Below are 19,360 nucleotides of genomic sequence, written 5' to 3' on the forward strand. Positions count from 1 at the left end.
TATCACTGTCACCATAACCAATCACATTAACTTAAACTTTAATTAGCTCGTTGTCTATTTTTGTCGTTTGGGTGTCGATCTATTAAAATAGATACAGGAAAGGCTCCGTATCGAACCGAACAGGCGTTATGGCTGTTAGTGATTGCCTCACTCGCTACGCTTATTATCAAACGGCGTAATTAGCAGCTTCCGGCCAAGACATTTGTGATAAACCGTGTTTGGCGAATGTCACAAATGGTGGCAGCCTGCCGCACTGTGTCTATACACACATCGCTGAAACAATATGTGTACAGGCTCATCCAGTCAACATTTAGAAACGCGCTGATAGGTTGCGAAGATGCGGACATTAACATGGAATTAGATTGTGGCGAATCGGCTACTGTTTGACACCTCAATGTATTAGAATTGCGTCGCGGTGTTATTATTGAGCGATAACTCGACACACACCTCTGACCTCTGATAGCAGATATTTGAATAATGTTCAACAAATTTAACAAATACACAATCAGTTATTTTTAAATTATATTGTTCGATAAGACCTTATATGTAATTAGAAAGGTAATAGAGTTGGTTAACCTTGTCTCGTGTAGATGTCGAAGGATAAGGGAATGCAAAGGGCTTTACTTATGACAAAAACAAGGGTACAGGACTCTTTTGAGTTCTATCATTAGGATTAATAGGTATCACTGAGTGCAAGGCAGAGGCACCCATGCCGGCACTGTGAGAGGTGCGGGACGCGGGGGAAAGAAGTCGATAGTCTTGGCACAAGAGCCGATATTGGACTCCGCTAGTTGTGATCGCGCCGCCACACGCCACACACTCTCAACACCGCGACAGTTCACATCAATTGCCGGACGAGAGCTGCATTTATCGCCGATGGCCACAGACGGTCAGTACACGAATTTTGCCACACCTCCCGAGTGATGGACAAATCGAAATTTGCAAGTTAAGACATTGCTAAGTAACAAATAAGTTCAGATTTTTTGTTATTGTCTGAATAATGTGCAATAATATACCACATTGCAAACATCGCACTACATTTTTTTTCTTTAAAAACGAATTGCGCTGATAAGATGGATATGTTAGTGTTTGTCCCATTAAAGTTATACTTGATTTAATATGTAAATGTTTATATAGTTGCAAGATCATTATAATATAAAATTATACATAGTTTAGGGAGCCGACCTTGAAGGTTGAGCTACTAAACTGGTTCTCGAATATAAATAAATAAAAAGGCCTTCGGCTGCCGAAGATGTGTTCCTTGCAGCTGGTCTTGTAAGGGTTACATTATACCTAAAAATATAGCGCTACGTATCAAGGAGGGGTTGACCGACCTTTACATTTTTAACCGTCCACAAACAAGCGACGACTTATGTATTTATTATTAAATAAATATTCATTATTCAAACGAGTGATTTGTAAAGCTGAGCGACGAGCGATGGCGTCTAAGGTCACGGCGATATTACAATACTAAGTGCCAACCGCTCACCTTATTTGTGACTTAATTATTAAATAAGTTGTAATAAGGCTCTTTGATCACTAGGATTAATCACAATGAGGCTTCGTATGAATAACGCATAAATGTGGTATGTATTCGGTATTAGTTATAGCATTAATAGCAAAACTTAAAATTAATATTTGCAAATTAAATACATAATTGTTTTGGCACTACTAATACTTACGTCTTAAAGGTCAGACAAAATTTAATTAATAAGGAAATTAATTAATTTTATTTGTGACTTAATTATTAAATAAATTGTTGCACTAATATTAATGACAGAGAGGCCCCGTATGTATAACGCATTTGTAAATGTTGTATTCCGTATTAGTTATAGCATTTATAGCAAAACTTAAAATTAATATTTTCCAATCAGATAATTGTTTTGGCACTAATAATAAAGTCTTTAAGGTCAGACAAAATCTAATTAATAAGGAAATAATATTTTTAATTTATGAGAATACTGTTGCCGCAATATTCATTTTGATTTCTTTTAGACTTTAACAATTATAAGATTAAATTTTGTATATTAATACATATAATAAAATATAAAGTTGTTTATATTTAAATATACACAGAGAAAGGTGCGCGCGCGTGGGCAGTAATGTGGTGGCGTGCGCTTGTGGCCGAGATGCTGGCTACAGCGTTGCTAGTGGGGCTCGGCGCTGCTGCTCTGCTACCTCCCGGTGCACCATTATCGCACCCTGCGCTAGCCTTCGGTTTTCTCGTCGTCGCTCTCATCGAGGGGTTCGGCGGTATTTCGGGTGCGCACATGAACCCGGCCATCACGCTGGCGGCGGCGTTGGCTGGTCGGCTACCGTGGGCCGCGGCGTTACCTTACGTCTTATCGCAAGTGGTGGGCGCCACGCTTGGATTCGGAGCGCTTATGCTGCTATCGCCGTCAGCGTTATTTGCTGGCGGTCCGGTGGGCGGAACAGCACCAGGTTCTGGCGTGGGCATGTTAAGCGCGGCGTTATTAGAGGCGCTCTTGACGGGAACATTGGTGTTGACGGCTAGTGGCATTTGGCGCGCAGAAGATGCGGGTCGTGTCGATCCTGCGGCGTCCTTGAAGCTTGGTCTGGTAGTGGCAGGCCTAATTTACGCAGGCGGGCCATTCACGGGCGCCAGTCTTAATCCTGCCCGTAGCTTCGCACCGGCACTCTTGCAGGGCTTCACTGCCGACCATTGGGTGAGTCAATTCAAACCAAAGAAAGATTTGTTCTAACGGCTAGTTAAATTATACAAAAAAAAAATAATAAAATTTGAGTATTTTAAGTAATTCCTCATATTGTCTCGTTTTATAAATTTAATTATCAATGTAATAAATTATTATCTAATATTGTCTGTCAAAATTTTGTTATCTAAAACTTTTTAATAATTACAAATCAATAGGATTGAACCAGTAGTTGGAGCTCGAAGTATTTATAACAATAAAACAGGGTTTCTGGTTGCGACCACAGAGCTGAAACGATATCGATCCTTGTTGATAAGTAATAATAAAATGAGTTTGTGACGAACTATTTTGCTAAATTCCGATATGGTTACAGGTATACTGGGTCGGACCACTAGGTGGCGCAGTGGCAGCTTCCCTTCTTCAGCGTGCTCTTGGCCCGCCCGCATCACGTCCTGTCCGCCCCGAAGACCTACCCTTACACGACAAAGCCGAGGCATAACGACTCTCCTTCTACGTTACGAACTTACGAGTGTCGTCAAATAATTTGTACATATGTAACTTAATAAAAATTTTAAATGGTTGTATAATATCGAAAACAAATCTAGGATACTTTCTTAAGATTTTTTTATTATTTTTATACCAAAAATGTAGTAGCTAGGGACACAACATACAAACTGTATAAACATTTGTAAAATTTTCAACTAAACATACTCAACCATAAAACCAATAAAACATTCAAAATAAGTAGGACAATAGGCAGCCTTATCTCAAACAAGTTATTATAACATATTATAGTAGCGTAAGCAAATAGTATTCTATTGAATACTTTGCAAGTAATATTGGAGAAATAAATGTATTAATTTTAGTGTAAATGGAAGTTTTTATGTAAAATAATACATTTTATAATATATGGAAAAAATGACAATAAATTTCTAAGATAAGAACAATTAATTTTCTTAAATATTAATTCTTGACAATAGATTTAAATTCAGCAGAACTTAAAGCTTCATAAGCTTTCTAAAAAGTAGGTAGGTCCAGTGCCGGATTAGCCATGTAGCAAGTGTAGTAAATAAGTAAACGCTACGGGCCCCGCGGAATTAGGACCCGTATCCAACATACCCGTAATAAAAAATATTAATTCACATAGCACTGTACGGTACTGTATCTTGCCTCACTTCGACTTAAAAATCTAAAACTATTCGTCCCGTTAAATCATAAAAATACATAGGTATTTTTACAAACTTTTTACCGTAATTTTCAAGTTTAATAGTTTTACAATCGATATATTTAGACTAGCATCTATACCACGCCTACCTTTCAAGCGGCCAGATTTTTATAAGAATGTCAATTGTCAATCATCTCACTTTGTGGGATCATGCTTTGCTTAAGTCTAATTGAAAGTGTTATAATTTCTATATTTGCCGATATTGATTCCAAAAATATTTATTTGTTTTATTTAATACCCCAAACTTGATAGAATTTGCTGCCCGTGCTGGCTTAATCCAGCGCTGGGTAGGTTCTCAATTTTTTTAATTTTTTGTAGGTGCCTAAATTTCATGATGTACATGAAATGCAACACCAAAAGTAACAATGTATCAAAATTCTTGTACCTTATCTTACTAAAGTATAGACTAGTTAGTTAGGTCAGGTTGTTAAAAAAATGAAATGTCAATTAAGAAATCGCTTCATCATTTATTATAACTTAAATAAAATTAAATCAAATATTTTACACACCTAATTATAGTTAATGCTATGTGGGATGCTCATAATCTTTTGAGGATGCGTCTCTTGTCTTTGGCGAGAGGTGGTTGGGCTCGGCGCTCACGCTTCGCTCGTGGGGCCGCGTCAGAAGGTTCGCTTGCTGCAGAAGCATGCGCTGGGCCGGAGGCCGCGTCTGGACGCGCGTGAATGTCGGTATAGAGCTTTGCTCGAGCGAAGTAATCGTCGTACCTATCGCGGAGTAACGCTGCCGCGTCAGCATTCAGCGCTGAATCAGGGTTGGGCGCGATCAGTAGGCACTTTACTGCGAGTAGTGCGTGCTCAAGCCCTAATTCAGGACGCCAGTCGCGCTTCAGTGTGTTCACACAGACCTCACCAGCAGATGATACGTTAGGGTGGAAGACACGCGTGAGGAAGTAGGCGCGTGGAGGCACTGTTGGGAACTCTCTGCCTAAGACCAGCCGCACCCGGAATACACCGCCAGCGTAAGGTGTCTCTGCTGCACAACAACATTTGTTACCTCATTATTATATAATGTGAATCGAATCTATCTATTGAAGAAATTTGTTTTTAATTAGAATTATTATTGGGTGCCTAAAAATTAGTGTAATAATAAGCTACAACATTTCGTAGCTCAAAATAGTAAACATAACGATTGTTGTCACTTATACATACACATAAGTTAACTATAATCATACATTTTAATATTGTTAACTACATTTAATTTTTGCGCAATCTTCATCATTATTTCACATTCCTAAAGCTCAATTGAACCACTATTATTTTGTCTATAAACACGCTACCAGCATGATAACTATCTAATCTATTTTTTAAAGAGTTCATAGATGGTGCACTGATTACACTTTCCAGAAGCCTATTCCAGTCGGCCACTACTTGGTATGGGAGTATGTTCTTTAGAAAATTTGTGTTTTGTTGATTGGTCTTAAGTTTTATGGAACTACCACTCAAATGAATATTTTCACTTAACAGGCCAGTGAGGATTTTATAGGTTTCAATGAGATTATCTCTTCCTAAATGAGGTGAGTAATATCAAGTGCTTTCAGATGCTCATTATAAAATTTGTTTAATCTTGTCCTTGCAGTAATCACTTAGTTCATATTACATAAAATGATTTAAGATACTATTACTTTAAAAATTGTATATACTTATAAAATTTAATAGAAATTGATATTCAATTTTAAAATTTAAACTTGAATAAAATATTATGATCTTAATATTATACACCTGTATTCCTTAAACTTATGTATTTATAACATTAATGTAACTATGAAAGCTGTTAGGGTCTGAACTACAATCAAATATTTCTTCAATTTAATGGTTTCTTGTTGTAAACTGTACATAATTTGAAGATTTAAATTGTGTTGTTTATTGTTAACTCCTGTGACTGTCATTTAAAAATCTTTTTAGCTTGTTATAAAAGAGATTGTTACCGGGTCCGTCGATGAGGGCGACAACGTCGGTGAGGTCGTCGTCACGCAGCAGCAGCTTGATGCCAGCAGGTGGGTTGGCAGCCAGCCGCCGTAATTCGCGCGCCACGCCGCGCAGCACCTGCGGGCACACGTTCTCCACATTCGACATCACGCCCAGCGCTTCACCATCACTAGCCACCAGACGCCACTCCAACCGCCAACGTTTTTATGATGTCACTTCCCGCTATCTAGCGAGCGCTCAATTATTGGTTTGAAATCTTAATTACGCTATGCTTCCTGGCTAAAAATAGAAATTCTTCGGTTAATTTGTAATATTTTTCATTATTAACGTTTAACGACACAATATATTTTCCTTTTTGTGTTGTATATTAGTCTGGGAAATTATTAACGACAATATAGATAAAATATTTTTATAGACTATACTTACATTATGTATATTACCACAGCGTCTTCAACACAACAAGCTAAGATTTAGAATTAAAAAAGATAAATAAGGATTATGACTGATAGTTTATCATTTTTCACTAGTTTACCGCGTTTTTAACCAAATTTAAGGTTAAAAACAAAATCAGGATTATTCTTGCTAGTGAGTTACATATTTTATATGTACCAAAAAACGTTATCGACACAAAGCTCTTAAATTTAATCAGTAAGTAAATGAATAATATTTAAATTCCAAGTCAAAATAACTTGGAACACATATGGGATTCACTTATGAACCTCAACAGAATTGTTGGTAAATTGATTCTCAATTTACATTTATTACCACTTCTCAAGTTAAGGGCGATGAGCGGGCAAAATACTCTCCGACACTCTTTTGAATCGCTAAGTTTAGAGTTATACAATTGTATGAACTGGAACAAATCAATCGCAAGGATTAGTAACATTTAAACATTCGTTAAATATATAAAAAGTATTGATTAATATATGTTTAACAAGAGCGTTCAATTTATTCATGATTATTCTTTGATTTCACTTGGGAGTTTGTTGTAAACACGAATACAATTTCAATATAAGGGGTGATTTATCTTCTAGAGCCAGGCTGATCATATGCTTCACTTAATTATATTTCGTGGACAAAAAATGGGAGGTCGTTTATGTAAATCAGAAAAAATAATAAATGCGAGAATTGAGCCTTTAAATATGAAGTCATCAGGCTGGACGCTGGACGTGGAACAACCCTTAGTAAAGATATAAATAATAGATGTACATATACACATAATAGCCTATTTATTATCCAACAGTTTATTTTTAATAAATGTAAAGGAAGTTGTTAAGATAATCTTTTCAAAAACTATTCTCAAGGCACTTAAACAGGTCTAAAGTTTGATGGATCCGCCGCACTACCTGCCTTGAACAATAGTGAAATCTTACTCAGTTTCATTTGGTCTGGAATGACTCCACAGTCGATTAAAAATTACAGCCGTATAATATTAATACAGAGCGTATTACATCAAGAACAGAATTTGAAAAAAAAAATTAATAAACTTAAAGTTTTGACGATATCATTACCAGTTATGTTTAAATTGAAATTTAATATAACATTAGGTACACTTTTTTCTAGTAATGATATCGCAGCAACAGGTGAAGAATCCAGGGACTTGGTTTGATATATATATTATAATATTTCATCCTGTCAGCAAATATATCAATGTATTATATTAAAATGTAAGTTTTACAAAGCGTAAGAATTATCCTGGTTTTGTTTTTAACCAAATTTCAGGTTGGTTTAACTAGTGAAAAATAAAAGCTAACAATAATAATTATTATTTATCTTTTTTATTTCCAAATCTTAGGTAGTTGTGTTAATAATTTATGGCTGCATAAATTGGTAGCACATTAAGTATGGACTAGCTGTCAAATGTCATAATAACTCATAACCTGTGAAGAATGAAGATTGAAGATTAAAACTTGAGATTTAAACGAGCGCTTGGCGTGTTATGTGTTTACGAACAAAACTAATGATAGTTTAAAAATTCAAAATTATTCATGGAAATTCTGCCTTTCGGGAACACCGAGTCTTCATTTTTCCTAGTGTTAAGTGTATGTTACTAAATATAATATTACCCTAAATATTATTTACTATGTATAACGCTCAAAATAGCTGTAAAAATTAATATTAGGAGCAAACAGCTTAGATTCAATATTGATCATGTCTTCCTATAGAAGAATCGATTCTGAGAGTTCGGAAGTGGACAGCAGCCACGGCAATGATGTAGGATTCAAAGGATTAAAAAAAATTCCAAGGGAACGGTTTCGTGTAGGGGTATGTCTGCTTCGGATATATGACGAGAACGATCCGCGTGCGTACTGCTATGTATCGGTCGATCCGCACCGCCGTGTCCGATGGCTCGAGCAACGGCTTCGCGACTTACTGGACCTAACTGAATCCTTCGTGCTTCGCTCTCGTGGACATTTACTACCCAGTGCCGAACGGCTCACTATCCTCTGTCCTGATGACCCCGTGGAGTAAGTAAACTATAAATCTGAATTTGTTTTCTCCAGTAATTGCTCATTCAAATTAACTTTCAAAGTATACCAGTGTAAGTAGTTAGTTAAAGCATTGTAGAATTCTAATAATAATTATGTTATCTTTTTCAGAGTGTTTCCGACAAACACAGATGTAACAAAAAATGTAAAACCTGGCAATGTAAGTTTGTTATTGTTAAATATTATTTTTTTTCAAAGTTAGTATTAATAACCAGTTACACCTATTATTCATATATGCAAAAAATATTTGAAGGTGCAACTTAAACTTTTTGATATGAATATTTTTTGGATATTTGATGGATGAACTACTTTTTTTGTGATTCTTTTAGTAAAAATAATATCTTTCCATCTATTTCAGTTAAGGTAGATTGACTGACTGCAGCTAAATTTTCTAGATTTATCCTATTATTAGTCAACCCTTCATAATTTAACAATACAATAAGATTATTTAATGTGTATTTCAGCTGTATTTATAGCCTATAATATTTTTAGAATTCTTATGTGATATGTGAAGCTCACAAGTCTTCAATTGATGCAATTGATGGAGGAAAATCAGAAAATGAGGCTGGTTTAGAGTATTCCTCCTTACAACATACAAAAGTACAGCCTGAGGAAAAGAAAGAATCCATTCAAGAAAATGAAACAGATCTTGAATCTTATAAAGAAAGAGCTCTAGCAATGTTAGACAATACATTTTCTCAAAAGACTCAAAGTGATGAACAAGATAACATTTGGATCATGGAGGATTATTCAAATGTCAACAACCAGCGCACAAAGCGAAAACGGGTGCGTCGCAGACGAAAAAACAATTGTTCTTCAGAAAGTAATGGTAATGCTTGGGAAAATACTTCAACTTCTGGGCGTGCACCTCGCCTGGTACACGCATTGCCTAACGGACTTACCAGTTAATAAATTGTTTTATAGCCATATTTTATTTTATATTCCGTACCCTCTTAGATACCTCAAAAATATCTATAGTAATACAATAACAGTTACAGCAATAGACAAAACTGATATATGTACATGTAGTATAAATTAAAACAAAAAAAATAAGCTGTCAGACCTTAGGTAGGATAATTAAAAAAAACTCGACATGTACATAAATTATTTAATCATAAAATATCTATCCTTACAGACCGCCATATCATGCAAAACGTAAAATCACAATTCAAATAAAGTAGTATTTATTATATAAAATAGTAGTCATTGTATAAAATAGTATTTAGACAAGAATGTTTAATTTCTAATTAAACTCAGATTTATTTGTCATCATATAAGAAGCCATAGATTTTGTTGTATCTGTGTTTTTTTACAATCAATCAAATGTCAAAAAAATTAAACCACAAACTGTAAACTCCTAGTCGAATTGAATAAAAATAAAGATTAAAGTTAGGCAGATCAATACAAATAAAATATTATATATATATATATTCCAGTTCAGTCCACGTTAATAAAACAAGCTTAATGCAGCTACAATCCCAATAGTTATTGACTTGACTGTTTGAGCCCAAAATAGGGCAGTCTATATTTAAGACAATTAAGTGGTTCAGCACGCAATGGCTTCCCATTAATTGCAGTGTCGGAGAAATAGTACAATCATACCTATAAATTAAACATATACGCATTAATATATTCCCCTTGCGTGTCGGGCGCCTTCGGCTGTGCGACAGAGGCGAGAGATGATTCCATCTCTTTCCTTCTCTTCCTGTTCTTCTTGTCCCAAGGCGCGTAAGGGATTTTGAGGTGGACGGTTTGGATGTGTAGTTTGACAGCGCTACTTTGCGTGAATCGACGTCCACAATGCTGGCATTCATATCGTTTTTCACCCGTGTGTACCTAAAAAAGGTAAAAACAAAATCTATTATATATTTTTTTTTTTGTTGCAATTACTATTTGCCTTTACAAGCATTAGTGATATACTCACCACAATATGTCGGTCTCGGTTGCTGACCATACTGAACCGACGATCGCAGTACGGACATGCGTACGGCTTTTCGCGCGTATGTGTACGCATGTGAACCATAAGGTTCGCGTATTGCTGGAAATATATTTAATTTTAATATCAAACTACCTATAGTAAATTTGTTTTATAAAAGACACGTTCCAGCTAAAGGTGTTTACTTAATATGTGTTGGTTATAACAAATATTCAAACTAGGGATGCATCGATACGCCTTTTTGCCCATACGATACCGATGCCGATACTCTTATAGAAATATCGCCCATACTGATACCAACGCTTATTGAATTAAAGTTAAATAATAGTAAAATACATCAAGTTTGGTTTAAAGGTTTTAATTTGTATTAAAAAATATAAACACTCAATCTGTAAATAAGATTAAAGGATTATTATTAAAATTCAGAATTAAGAGTAATAAATTAAATTAACATTGATAAGATTATTGTAATTCTGTATTTTATTTCATTTTGTATCGAAGAAAAACGCGACAGCAATTAAAAGCCAACTAAAGTGTATAGCGAAATAGAATACGCGAGGACAAAGCGGGTAAGAGCACTAGCATTACGTAGTACGTGTCTCGACTCTCGATTGCAACGCACTAGAATCTAGATCAATCATGCGCGTTTACATTTTTTTTTAATTCTAAAAGTATCGTTGTGTCGGCATCGGATGCATCCCTATTTCAAACGATTCAAATTTAAAACGACACCGATGCGATCTGCGCTCTGGCTATGTTAATCTTAAATACAAAAGCTTTTAAATGCTGCAGCAGATGAAAAAAAAACAACCAAATTAGTCAAATTTAATTAAAACATGCGATCTTTGTGAATTAAACTATAAAAGGACATATAATTTATGCAGTTATATGTGTGTAAAAGTGATTCTCAAATGTACAACATTACTAGGGGCAGCTCAGATTTTATTGATATATAGTATATAATAGGATATAAACATACCTTAGTGGTGTGTCCGCATATATCACACATATATCGCTTTAGATATTCTGCACCTGGATGTTCCGATTCGTAATGTTTGCGAGCTTGAACGTCGTTTGATAGGTATTTCTTACACTACGAATTAAAAATTAAAATTATAAAAATAGACAGAGAAGAACATATTTAAGTCATATTTCCTTTCATTTTTCATAAACAATAAATCTGTCTTTTCACCACAACGTTAACAAATCTTGACAGAAAAATACAAAACTGTACATAGGTTCAGTTTTAATACTATAATCAAATTAAATATGTGTTATTAAACATTATGTATGCTTAATAAGGGAAGAAAGAGAGACTGAGAAGAAAGAGTAATACTACGAACTTATAGTGGAAATTGGTCTCGAAAAAGGTTTGTATAAATAGTGGCGACCACCTAACTAAATGTTTTCGAAAAGTCAGACGTCTGCGACAACAAACAGAAAGAGACAGAAATATTTACGAAAGCTATAGTACGGACGCGGAGCACGAAGAATTTCGTACAATGACCCCTCATCTTATGTCTTTGTCGCTCGCGCATAAACATATTGCCGTTGCTCTCACACAGATGCAGTGACCGCCGTATTCAGAGATTGTAAACCTTTTAGTCATAACCATAAAGACATGCGGTGGTGCACATGTACTTTGGTTTGTTTTGTTATAAGTAGTATATATGTTATAGTATAGTATATAAGTAGTAACGTATCTGGCGAAACATCTGATAGTTCATTAGAAATAGATGCCTCTGACTAAAATTAAATGTTTTTTTAAGAGTATTTCTGTTTTTTTTACCAAATCTTAGTCGCAATCATAACTTTTCCTTTTTATAAATCCATCAAGCTGTTTAGTCTAAATAAAAATCAAACCTACCGTTTTGAATATTCGTACTTATAAAAAAAATGTTTTTAACCACTGGCAGTGGGCCCAAAGGTCATTGTACGAAATTCTTCGTGCTCCGCGTCCGTACTATACCAACATATTTCTGTAGAACTAACAAATAAGTAGATATAGGTATTTTTTTAATAATTTCTGTGTTTATACAAAAAAATAATTGATTAGTTATAAAGGAAAATAATACTAACAATATCACAGTTTCCAGCCGTTGAAGTACCGTTATTGAGAACTTCTGAGACATCTCGTCGCGGTCTTCCCCGCGGGCGCGTACTGGCTTTTCCGTTCACAAGCGTTTCTTCGCCACGCGACGGTTTTATCGAACTAAAATTAAATTATACCAAACTTATATTGACTATTGATACTTTCGTCACATTTTTTAAGTCTGGTCGCTTCGTGCAAGCTCTTTATGAAGAGACCTTGACGATTTTCAATATTATGGCTAGCAACTATGCTATAGCTGAGAATGATTAACTATATTCCCAAATTATAAACGTTAATTACGTCAACTACGCGGTACGCCTCTAAGAGGTAAATAGCGTACCTACAACTTTTTTCATTAAAAGGTCACACATTCCCATACTATATCTTTTTACTATAAATATCATCAATTTTTATTTATTTTATTAAACAAATGTACAAAAATAAAATACAGGTACAATCTACGTTTTAGCAGAAAATAGTACAAACATTAGATAATTTAACGAATAATATTTATATCGTCTATATTACAGGGATTAAATAAAAAGTATGATTTTTTAAGGACTTAATATAATAATCTAAAAAACTACATATTATTAAGTATATATTCCGTTTTTGCCTTTTATGTATATACATAGATATTCTGTGGGAATACTATAAATTAAATAAACTGCGCATTAATCGTGATAATATAAAGCTCTAATGAAAGATTTTTTAATACTTACAGATTGGTTGAAGCGTGTTTATTAGAACTACCAAAGTGTGTCACGAAGGCCGCCTCACTATGGAACTGTAGTTGACACTCAGCACAGTACAAAGAGCTAGTCGTTTCAATGTCGGTCTCCAGTTTGGAGCTTGCATCCATTTCCTATAAAAAATATTATTTCAAGATATACGTGAAAAGTTCAAGTACATTTTTTTATAGCAGTCGTCAGTCGTGCCTTCGAATGGCTTTGGATTATTTTTTTTTATTGGATTTACATATTTTTCATATTAGGATTAAATGTGATTATTACTATACTCAAAACTTTTGCTTGTCTATTACATTGTCTTTGGTACTTTGTATATATACATAATATGTTATCTGGGAATTCTTTATAAACATAATCTTAACTTAAATTTAACTACTAGTACATAAATTTCAAACGCGATAAATCGTAATATAAAAAATAATAATAAGAAAAAAATGTTAATTTTTTTTTCAAATTATAATTTTTTTAACTCAAACTTTAGGAAAAGTTCCCTTATTAGAGCGATTATACCGTAATGCTGGAATCAAATCCACACTAATATTATAAAGAGAAAAACTTTGTTTGTTTGATTGTAATGAAAAGGCTCATAAACTACTGGACCGATTTTAAAAATTCTTTCACCATTCGAAAGCTACATTTTCCACGAGTAATATAGGCTATATTTAATTTTGAACAAAAATAGGGTTCCGTAAGATATTAGGGTTTTCGGACACAAGGTGTAAAAAATCAACCAAAAAAGTTACTTATTTTGCGTACCCTGCCTAAACTATTAAAGATAGAACCATAACATGTTCTAAGTAATTGTAGATCCTATAAATATCTACAAAAAAGTCCCCGACACACTATACCTATCTATGTCGAGTGAGGCACAATAACCATAAATGATATACATGGCAAAACGACGTTTGCCAGTTCAGCTAGTAATTAATAAACCCTTACCTCTTTTGTATGTGCGATCTTCTTATGGCAATACAACCCGGATTCGCTCACAAAACTGTGTCCACATATCGTGCATACAAATGTTGATGGATGCTTTATGCGAATATGCGTAAGACGGGTTGAAGCTTTTCTAAAATACATAAACAATAAAATATAAAAAAACAACCACAGAACCTGGATCTGAAGGAACTGATCATTCTTGTCTATAGAAAAAGGATGACGAAATAGACACACAAATCTGAGCACCAGACCAAAAATATTGTAGCACTACTAGATTTTTGTGATTCTGTCTATTCCTAAACAATTTCGTCGGGATCAAACCCCCAAGGCTACAGTTAGTACATACATAACCTACATGGTCAAAATCAATTATTTTAACAAAGATTAAAACATAATTCTTATCAATTTTATAACTGAGCGCATAACTTATGTTATCTTTGACCGAAATTATTGAACGAGACACATTTCTTTAACGTCGGGATCGAACCTAAGACGAATTTTTATTATAATTATTACGCATTTTAAATTAATACTTACACAAATTCCTTATTACAATGTGGGCACGAGTACGTAACATTTTTATGCCATCTGTAATGCATTTTTGCTTGTCCTCTGTAATAAAATGTATACATTTATTATTGGAATTGGTTAAGCTAAATTATAATAACAATCGCCCATTTATATGAAAAATAAAGTCTTATTGAGAGTAATTCGCATAAAACACAATTTTAAAAGGTGTTATGAAGTGAAATTACTTGTAAATAATCATTATCAAAAAGGCATATTATTTTTTTTGTCACGTTACATAGCGGTCTCTGATTAGTCGAATCAACGATGTCGTCACATGCTTGTAGACATGTCTTCGTCCTGTCTAATCCAAATAGTAACTTGGATTTTATTTCTTCTGAGATTATTTTAACCGAAATATGTATATGTAATTATTGTTATTTAAGAAAGATAATTAACACGTAAAACACGTAGACAAGTGTTTTGTCAGACATCGTACGTTGTAGGGACGGGTGCGACGCCATCTTGTCTAGAGAAGCGTTTTGGCGGGTTTTTAAAATTGAGTTTAATTTGAACTCTTAAAGCCAAAATTGGTAGAATAATATTATGAAAATAATATTTTATTTGTTTGGTTATAGTCACTAACAAATAATCTTAAATGATTTCAAAATTCTTGACAAATATTATAATAAGAGATTTCAAACATAACAAAATAGAGTCCTTACCTACAAAAACATGTGAAGGGACATTCCTGACAAGAATACTTATGAATGTGACTCCTCGCCATATGTTTGTATATCTGTCTTGTATTTTTTACGTACACCTTGCACACGTCACATTGGTATTGACCTGATGTCGTCTGAAATTGCAAATAAAGGTCAAAATATGAAATATTTCTAGATAAATATAATGACAGATAGCGAATTGATAATGTCTTAAACATAATTCAGGCAATTGTATATACGTACAGGTATATAAGTTGTGGCACACAAAGTATGCCAAATATTGACTTTCATAAATTTTGTTTAAGTATTGGTTAACCTTAGAAAGGCCAGAATGGAGTAGATTGGAGGAGGCCTTTGCCACCTGGCAAGCGGACAAGCAGAAATGGAAGAAAGAATAAATCTACGAAAAATAAAAATAAAGAATACGCCGAAATGTCCGATAAAAAAGGCTATTATTATTATTGGTTAACCAGTTTTGGTTCAAGTATGAACGGACCACAATAAAACTCAGAATACTATGAAAGACTTTAATGTTTAACGTTCACTTAAATTAACTGATACAAGCAATTTTTTTTAAGGATAGGGACTCGAGTCGCCCATATATCGTAGGCAATAAACACCCATTTTAGTAAGTGCATCTTGAGAGAGGCGTATGCTCTCTTTTTTCCAACACGCTATTTAGCAAACCAGCTACACAAAAAAGGTTATACGTCGCCTCTTTTGGTTTAAAGTTGGTTTAAAAACTTTTAAGTTTAATCTTTCATAAACAGAATATAATCAATATTCTGTATATTTATGTATTTTATAAAAAGTAATATTTGCACCTTCATATTTTAATACAGTATAGAACATATTCAGAGATTCTTAGTAAAGGTGATGCATATGACCTATAAATCAAACTGAAAACCTCATCTGTGGAGGAAGGAAGGTTCAAGGTATAGGAAGGATCCTCGAATTTTCATCCAAATTTCCCGAAAGGTCCCCTAATAGGCTAGGTAATATTGGGAAAATGAATAGATCGGAAAAGCTTTATCAGCGCAATTCAGGGGAGTCATCATAGTGATTGGTGTACACACATACATACATACATACCGGGTCATGTTTCTTCATATGTTTATCGTACGTAGCCGGTTCCCGAAAACCTTTATAACATAATTCACATTTAAATGGCGACTCTATGTAATTCTTCGATTGTTGCCGCTCCTTCACAAGTCTGTATTGATCCTCTTGGCTGACTGGCAAACACAGGGGGAAATCCGATGGTAGTTTTTTTCTCTTTTGAGCAGAATGTGAGTAATTTTTTGCTTTTCTCTTTCCAAGTTTGGACTTTGGAATGTCTTTAAGATGATTCCAAATATAATGTGACTTTGCTGATGTCCTGTAATCATTTAAATTATTTTAAAATTTTATCTTTTTTCAAGTCCTATATGTTTAATTAACCAATAAAAAATTAAGAACAGTATTAGCTTTAGCGACTATCATGTCTGAGAACGTGTGTTCCAATCACGGCACCAATGAAAACTTCATTTTTATGTAAAAAGACTAATCTGAGGCCCTAAATGGGTTGAATCGCCATCAGAATGATATCGCCATGAATATTATTAAAATCCAATATTTGATTCAAACTACGGAAGCCCTTCCATTTATTTGCTTCCAGCGAAATCTATTAACTTAAACGGTATATGAAAAATATATCGTTTAAGTTAATAAGTAAATAATAAATCAAAAATATTATTTTGTTTTGTAAGTGCTTAAATTACCATGGTACACAAATCAATTGGATGTTTTATGCATAAGATAAATAATGTTGTATCTATTTATTAACTAATTTAAACTTCTCACCTATCAAAACTCACTTCCGGACATTTTTTACATAGGTACTTGTATGTATGTTTCCCAGAAATATGTGTCTTCAATTGAAATGATGTCTTATAATAAAAACTACATAGTTCACAAAAATATTTACCACTCAAACTCTGGAAAAAAAATGGGCTAAATATAAAACCAGGTAAGAAATACAACAATAAATGTAAAATAGACTTTTATTTCCAATAAATAAATATATTTAATAGAATGTGCACTAAAGCTTATGATTCAGAGGCAAGTTAAGCGCAAAATCACATAGCTATGACTTCAATAAATATCAGGGTAACTTCAATAGTACACATATCTCTAAAACAGACTTAACTTTTATATGGAACTCCAAAATTTTGTAATTCATTAAACATAAAATTTAAATGTAATAGTCATTATACAAGACTTACAGTGTCATGCATTCTCATATGCACTTTTAAACGAGCCTCTGTGTAATACGAGTTTCCACATACTGTACACTGAAACTTTCCTTGAGACAACATTTTATATATCTCTACAACAGCTTCCGCTTCTTTCTTAGATATTGGCATAACAACTGCAAAATCCTCCTCTAAGTTTGAGCCATCAACATCATCATTAGTTTGTGAATTATCATTAAAATAATCATCATCAGATACAGTTTCATCCACTAGATTGTTAAATGCATTAGTTTCATTAACTTCAGTTACTTTATTTTCTATTTGTTCTGGAGGAGTTTCATCATATAAGGTGCTATAGTGCAATGTTTGTATTTTATTACATTCCAAAGGTACCCGACTTTCTTTTAACCATTTGAATTTAACTACTTCATATTTCACCCGTGGATTGTTTGATGCCAAATATGATAAAGCAGGATTAATTTTAAGTCTTTGTTTATTTAATGCTTTTAAAACTTGCTCAGTGATCTGAAAGAAAACCAATCATAGAACTATATCTTTATATTTTTTTGTTTTGTGGACTGAGTTTCCACACTTAGACTCTCAATAAGTTTGTTGTGTGTGAATCTTTATATTATTACTATATAAAGATTTATTTAGTACTAAATAATTTATTTATTTATTTTAATTATACAGAATTTGTTAAGATAAGTATAACATCAACAACTTTGTTTGTGATGAATAAATAATTTAGTATAAATTCATTAAAATAAAGATTGATATAAATCAATATGTTAAAACCTTGCTTACCTCGCAATTAGTGTTTAATATTTCCAGTAATGTATAATAAGCTCTTTGACACTTATTTCTGAACTTTATAAATTTTTTAATGAAAGTTGCACACTCTATGCAAAGATGGTGTGGTAAGCCACTTTCTGGATTTGTCTGAAAATTAGTTAAAAATTAGAGTAGAAAAATAATATAAAATCCTACATTATATCCATCAGACAATTGGGCTATATTCTATGAGCTTTGCTCTAGCATATAGGTTGATTAGCTCGAGGATAAACCAAAACCAGCTATGTAAGTCATACTTCAAAATATAAAATAATCTCAAAATGTATGGCAAAAAAATGTTAAGAGTTCTGTAAAGTTTGAGAACATAAACTTGTCATTTATGTTTATGGAAAATTGAATATGATGTTAATAGAGATTATTTGTAAACACCGCTGCACCTTGCTTAATATTTTTATTATAGTTTATATTAAAATATAAACAAAACAAACCTTCAGACCGGAAATGAGATTATAATCATGTCTTAACTGACCACTATCTATATTCACAAATTTCACACCTGTACTAAGGCATACCGAACATGCTTTCAATTCGTACATATTCCCGAACTTTATGTAAGTTTTTATCTCATGCTTTAGAAAATATTTTACTCAATATAAATAACAAAATTCTCCCAAGTTTTTAACTCCAAAGATTATAATTGCGGCTAGAACCACAGAGTACTCAGTACAGACTACAACAAGAAAAGCTTTAAAAAAATCGAAGACGATTCTTCACGTATGTATTCGAGTTTCAGTTGCAGTTTAGTCTTGCAGGGTAGAATCATAGAGTAACTTCTTATATAGGAAGAATGCACTTAAATCCCTGAATAAGGAGATCTATTATAGGTTTATTGTAAAGGTCAGTTTTAGAGAACATGTCCAATTCGACTTAGGGTCCTTCAAGAAAAGTCCCTACCAATTCTTAAAAGGCCGGCAACGCACTCGCGAGCCCTCTGGCATTAAGTATCCATGGGCGGCGGTATCACTTGAGCCTCCTGCCCGTTTCCCCTGTT

At 33.6% G+C, this 19,360-nt stretch overlaps 4 protein-coding genes across 5 annotated transcripts; 2 read left to right on the plus strand and 2 right to left on the minus strand.

Annotated features, from left to right (window-relative positions):
• The first annotated feature begins 737 nt into the window (after positions 1-737).
• LOC110998698 (lens fiber major intrinsic protein) lies at positions 738-3,616 on the plus strand. The gene is made up of 3 exons (XM_022267451.2): positions 738-889; positions 2,077-2,687; positions 3,046-3,616. Exons 1-3 carry the CDS (start codon positions 877-879, stop codon positions 3,169-3,171), a joined length of 750 nt encoding a protein of 249 aa, XP_022123143.2. The 5' UTR covers positions 738-876; the 3' UTR covers positions 3,172-3,616.
• Positions 3,617-4,344: 728 nt separating this feature from the next.
• LOC110998696 (ubiquitin-conjugating enzyme E2 S) lies at positions 4,345-6,240 on the minus strand. 2 transcript variants are annotated; one of them, XM_022267450.2, is made up of 2 exons: positions 5,843-6,240; positions 4,345-4,887 (listed from the first exon to the last, which is right to left on the minus strand). In XM_022267450.2, the coding sequence occupies exons 1-2, from the start codon at positions 5,988-5,990 to the stop codon at positions 4,436-4,438; spliced, it is 600 nt and encodes a 199-aa protein (XP_022123142.1). In that variant the 5' UTR covers positions 5,991-6,240; the 3' UTR covers positions 4,345-4,435. The 2 variants fall into 2 exon arrangements, with proteins under 2 accessions (XP_022123142.1, XP_045486072.1); XM_045630116.1 differs by having other exon boundaries at positions 4,345-4,890; positions 5,843-6,238.
• A 1,499-nt stretch (positions 6,241-7,739) lies between these two features.
• On the plus strand, positions 7,740-9,259 carry LOC110998686. The gene is made up of 3 exons (XM_022267440.2): positions 7,740-8,311; positions 8,444-8,492; positions 8,825-9,259. The coding sequence occupies exons 1-3, from the start codon at positions 7,995-7,997 to the stop codon at positions 9,239-9,241; spliced, it is 783 nt and encodes a 260-aa protein (XP_022123132.2). The 5' UTR covers positions 7,740-7,994; the 3' UTR covers positions 9,242-9,259.
• Positions 9,260-9,329: 70 nt separating this feature from the next.
• On the minus strand, positions 9,330-19,020 carry LOC110998688 (zinc finger protein 235). Its single transcript, XM_022267442.2, has 13 exons — positions 18,798-19,020; positions 18,322-18,456; positions 17,545-18,039; positions 17,123-17,256; positions 16,373-16,658; positions 15,281-15,414; positions 14,586-14,660; positions 14,049-14,178; positions 13,083-13,225; positions 12,348-12,480; positions 11,248-11,361; positions 10,257-10,370; positions 9,330-10,168 (listed from the first exon to the last, which is right to left on the minus strand). Exons 1-13 carry the CDS (start codon positions 18,903-18,905, stop codon positions 9,935-9,937), a joined length of 2,235 nt encoding a protein of 744 aa, XP_022123134.2. The 5' UTR covers positions 18,906-19,020; the 3' UTR covers positions 9,330-9,934.
• Between the last annotated feature and the right edge of the window lie 340 nt (positions 19,021-19,360).

This window comes from Pieris rapae, chromosome 11 (assembly GCF_905147795.1).
Source record: "Pieris rapae chromosome 11, ilPieRapa1.1, whole genome shotgun sequence".
In the NCBI taxonomy this organism is placed as follows: domain Eukaryota; kingdom Metazoa; phylum Arthropoda; class Insecta; order Lepidoptera; family Pieridae; genus Pieris; species Pieris rapae.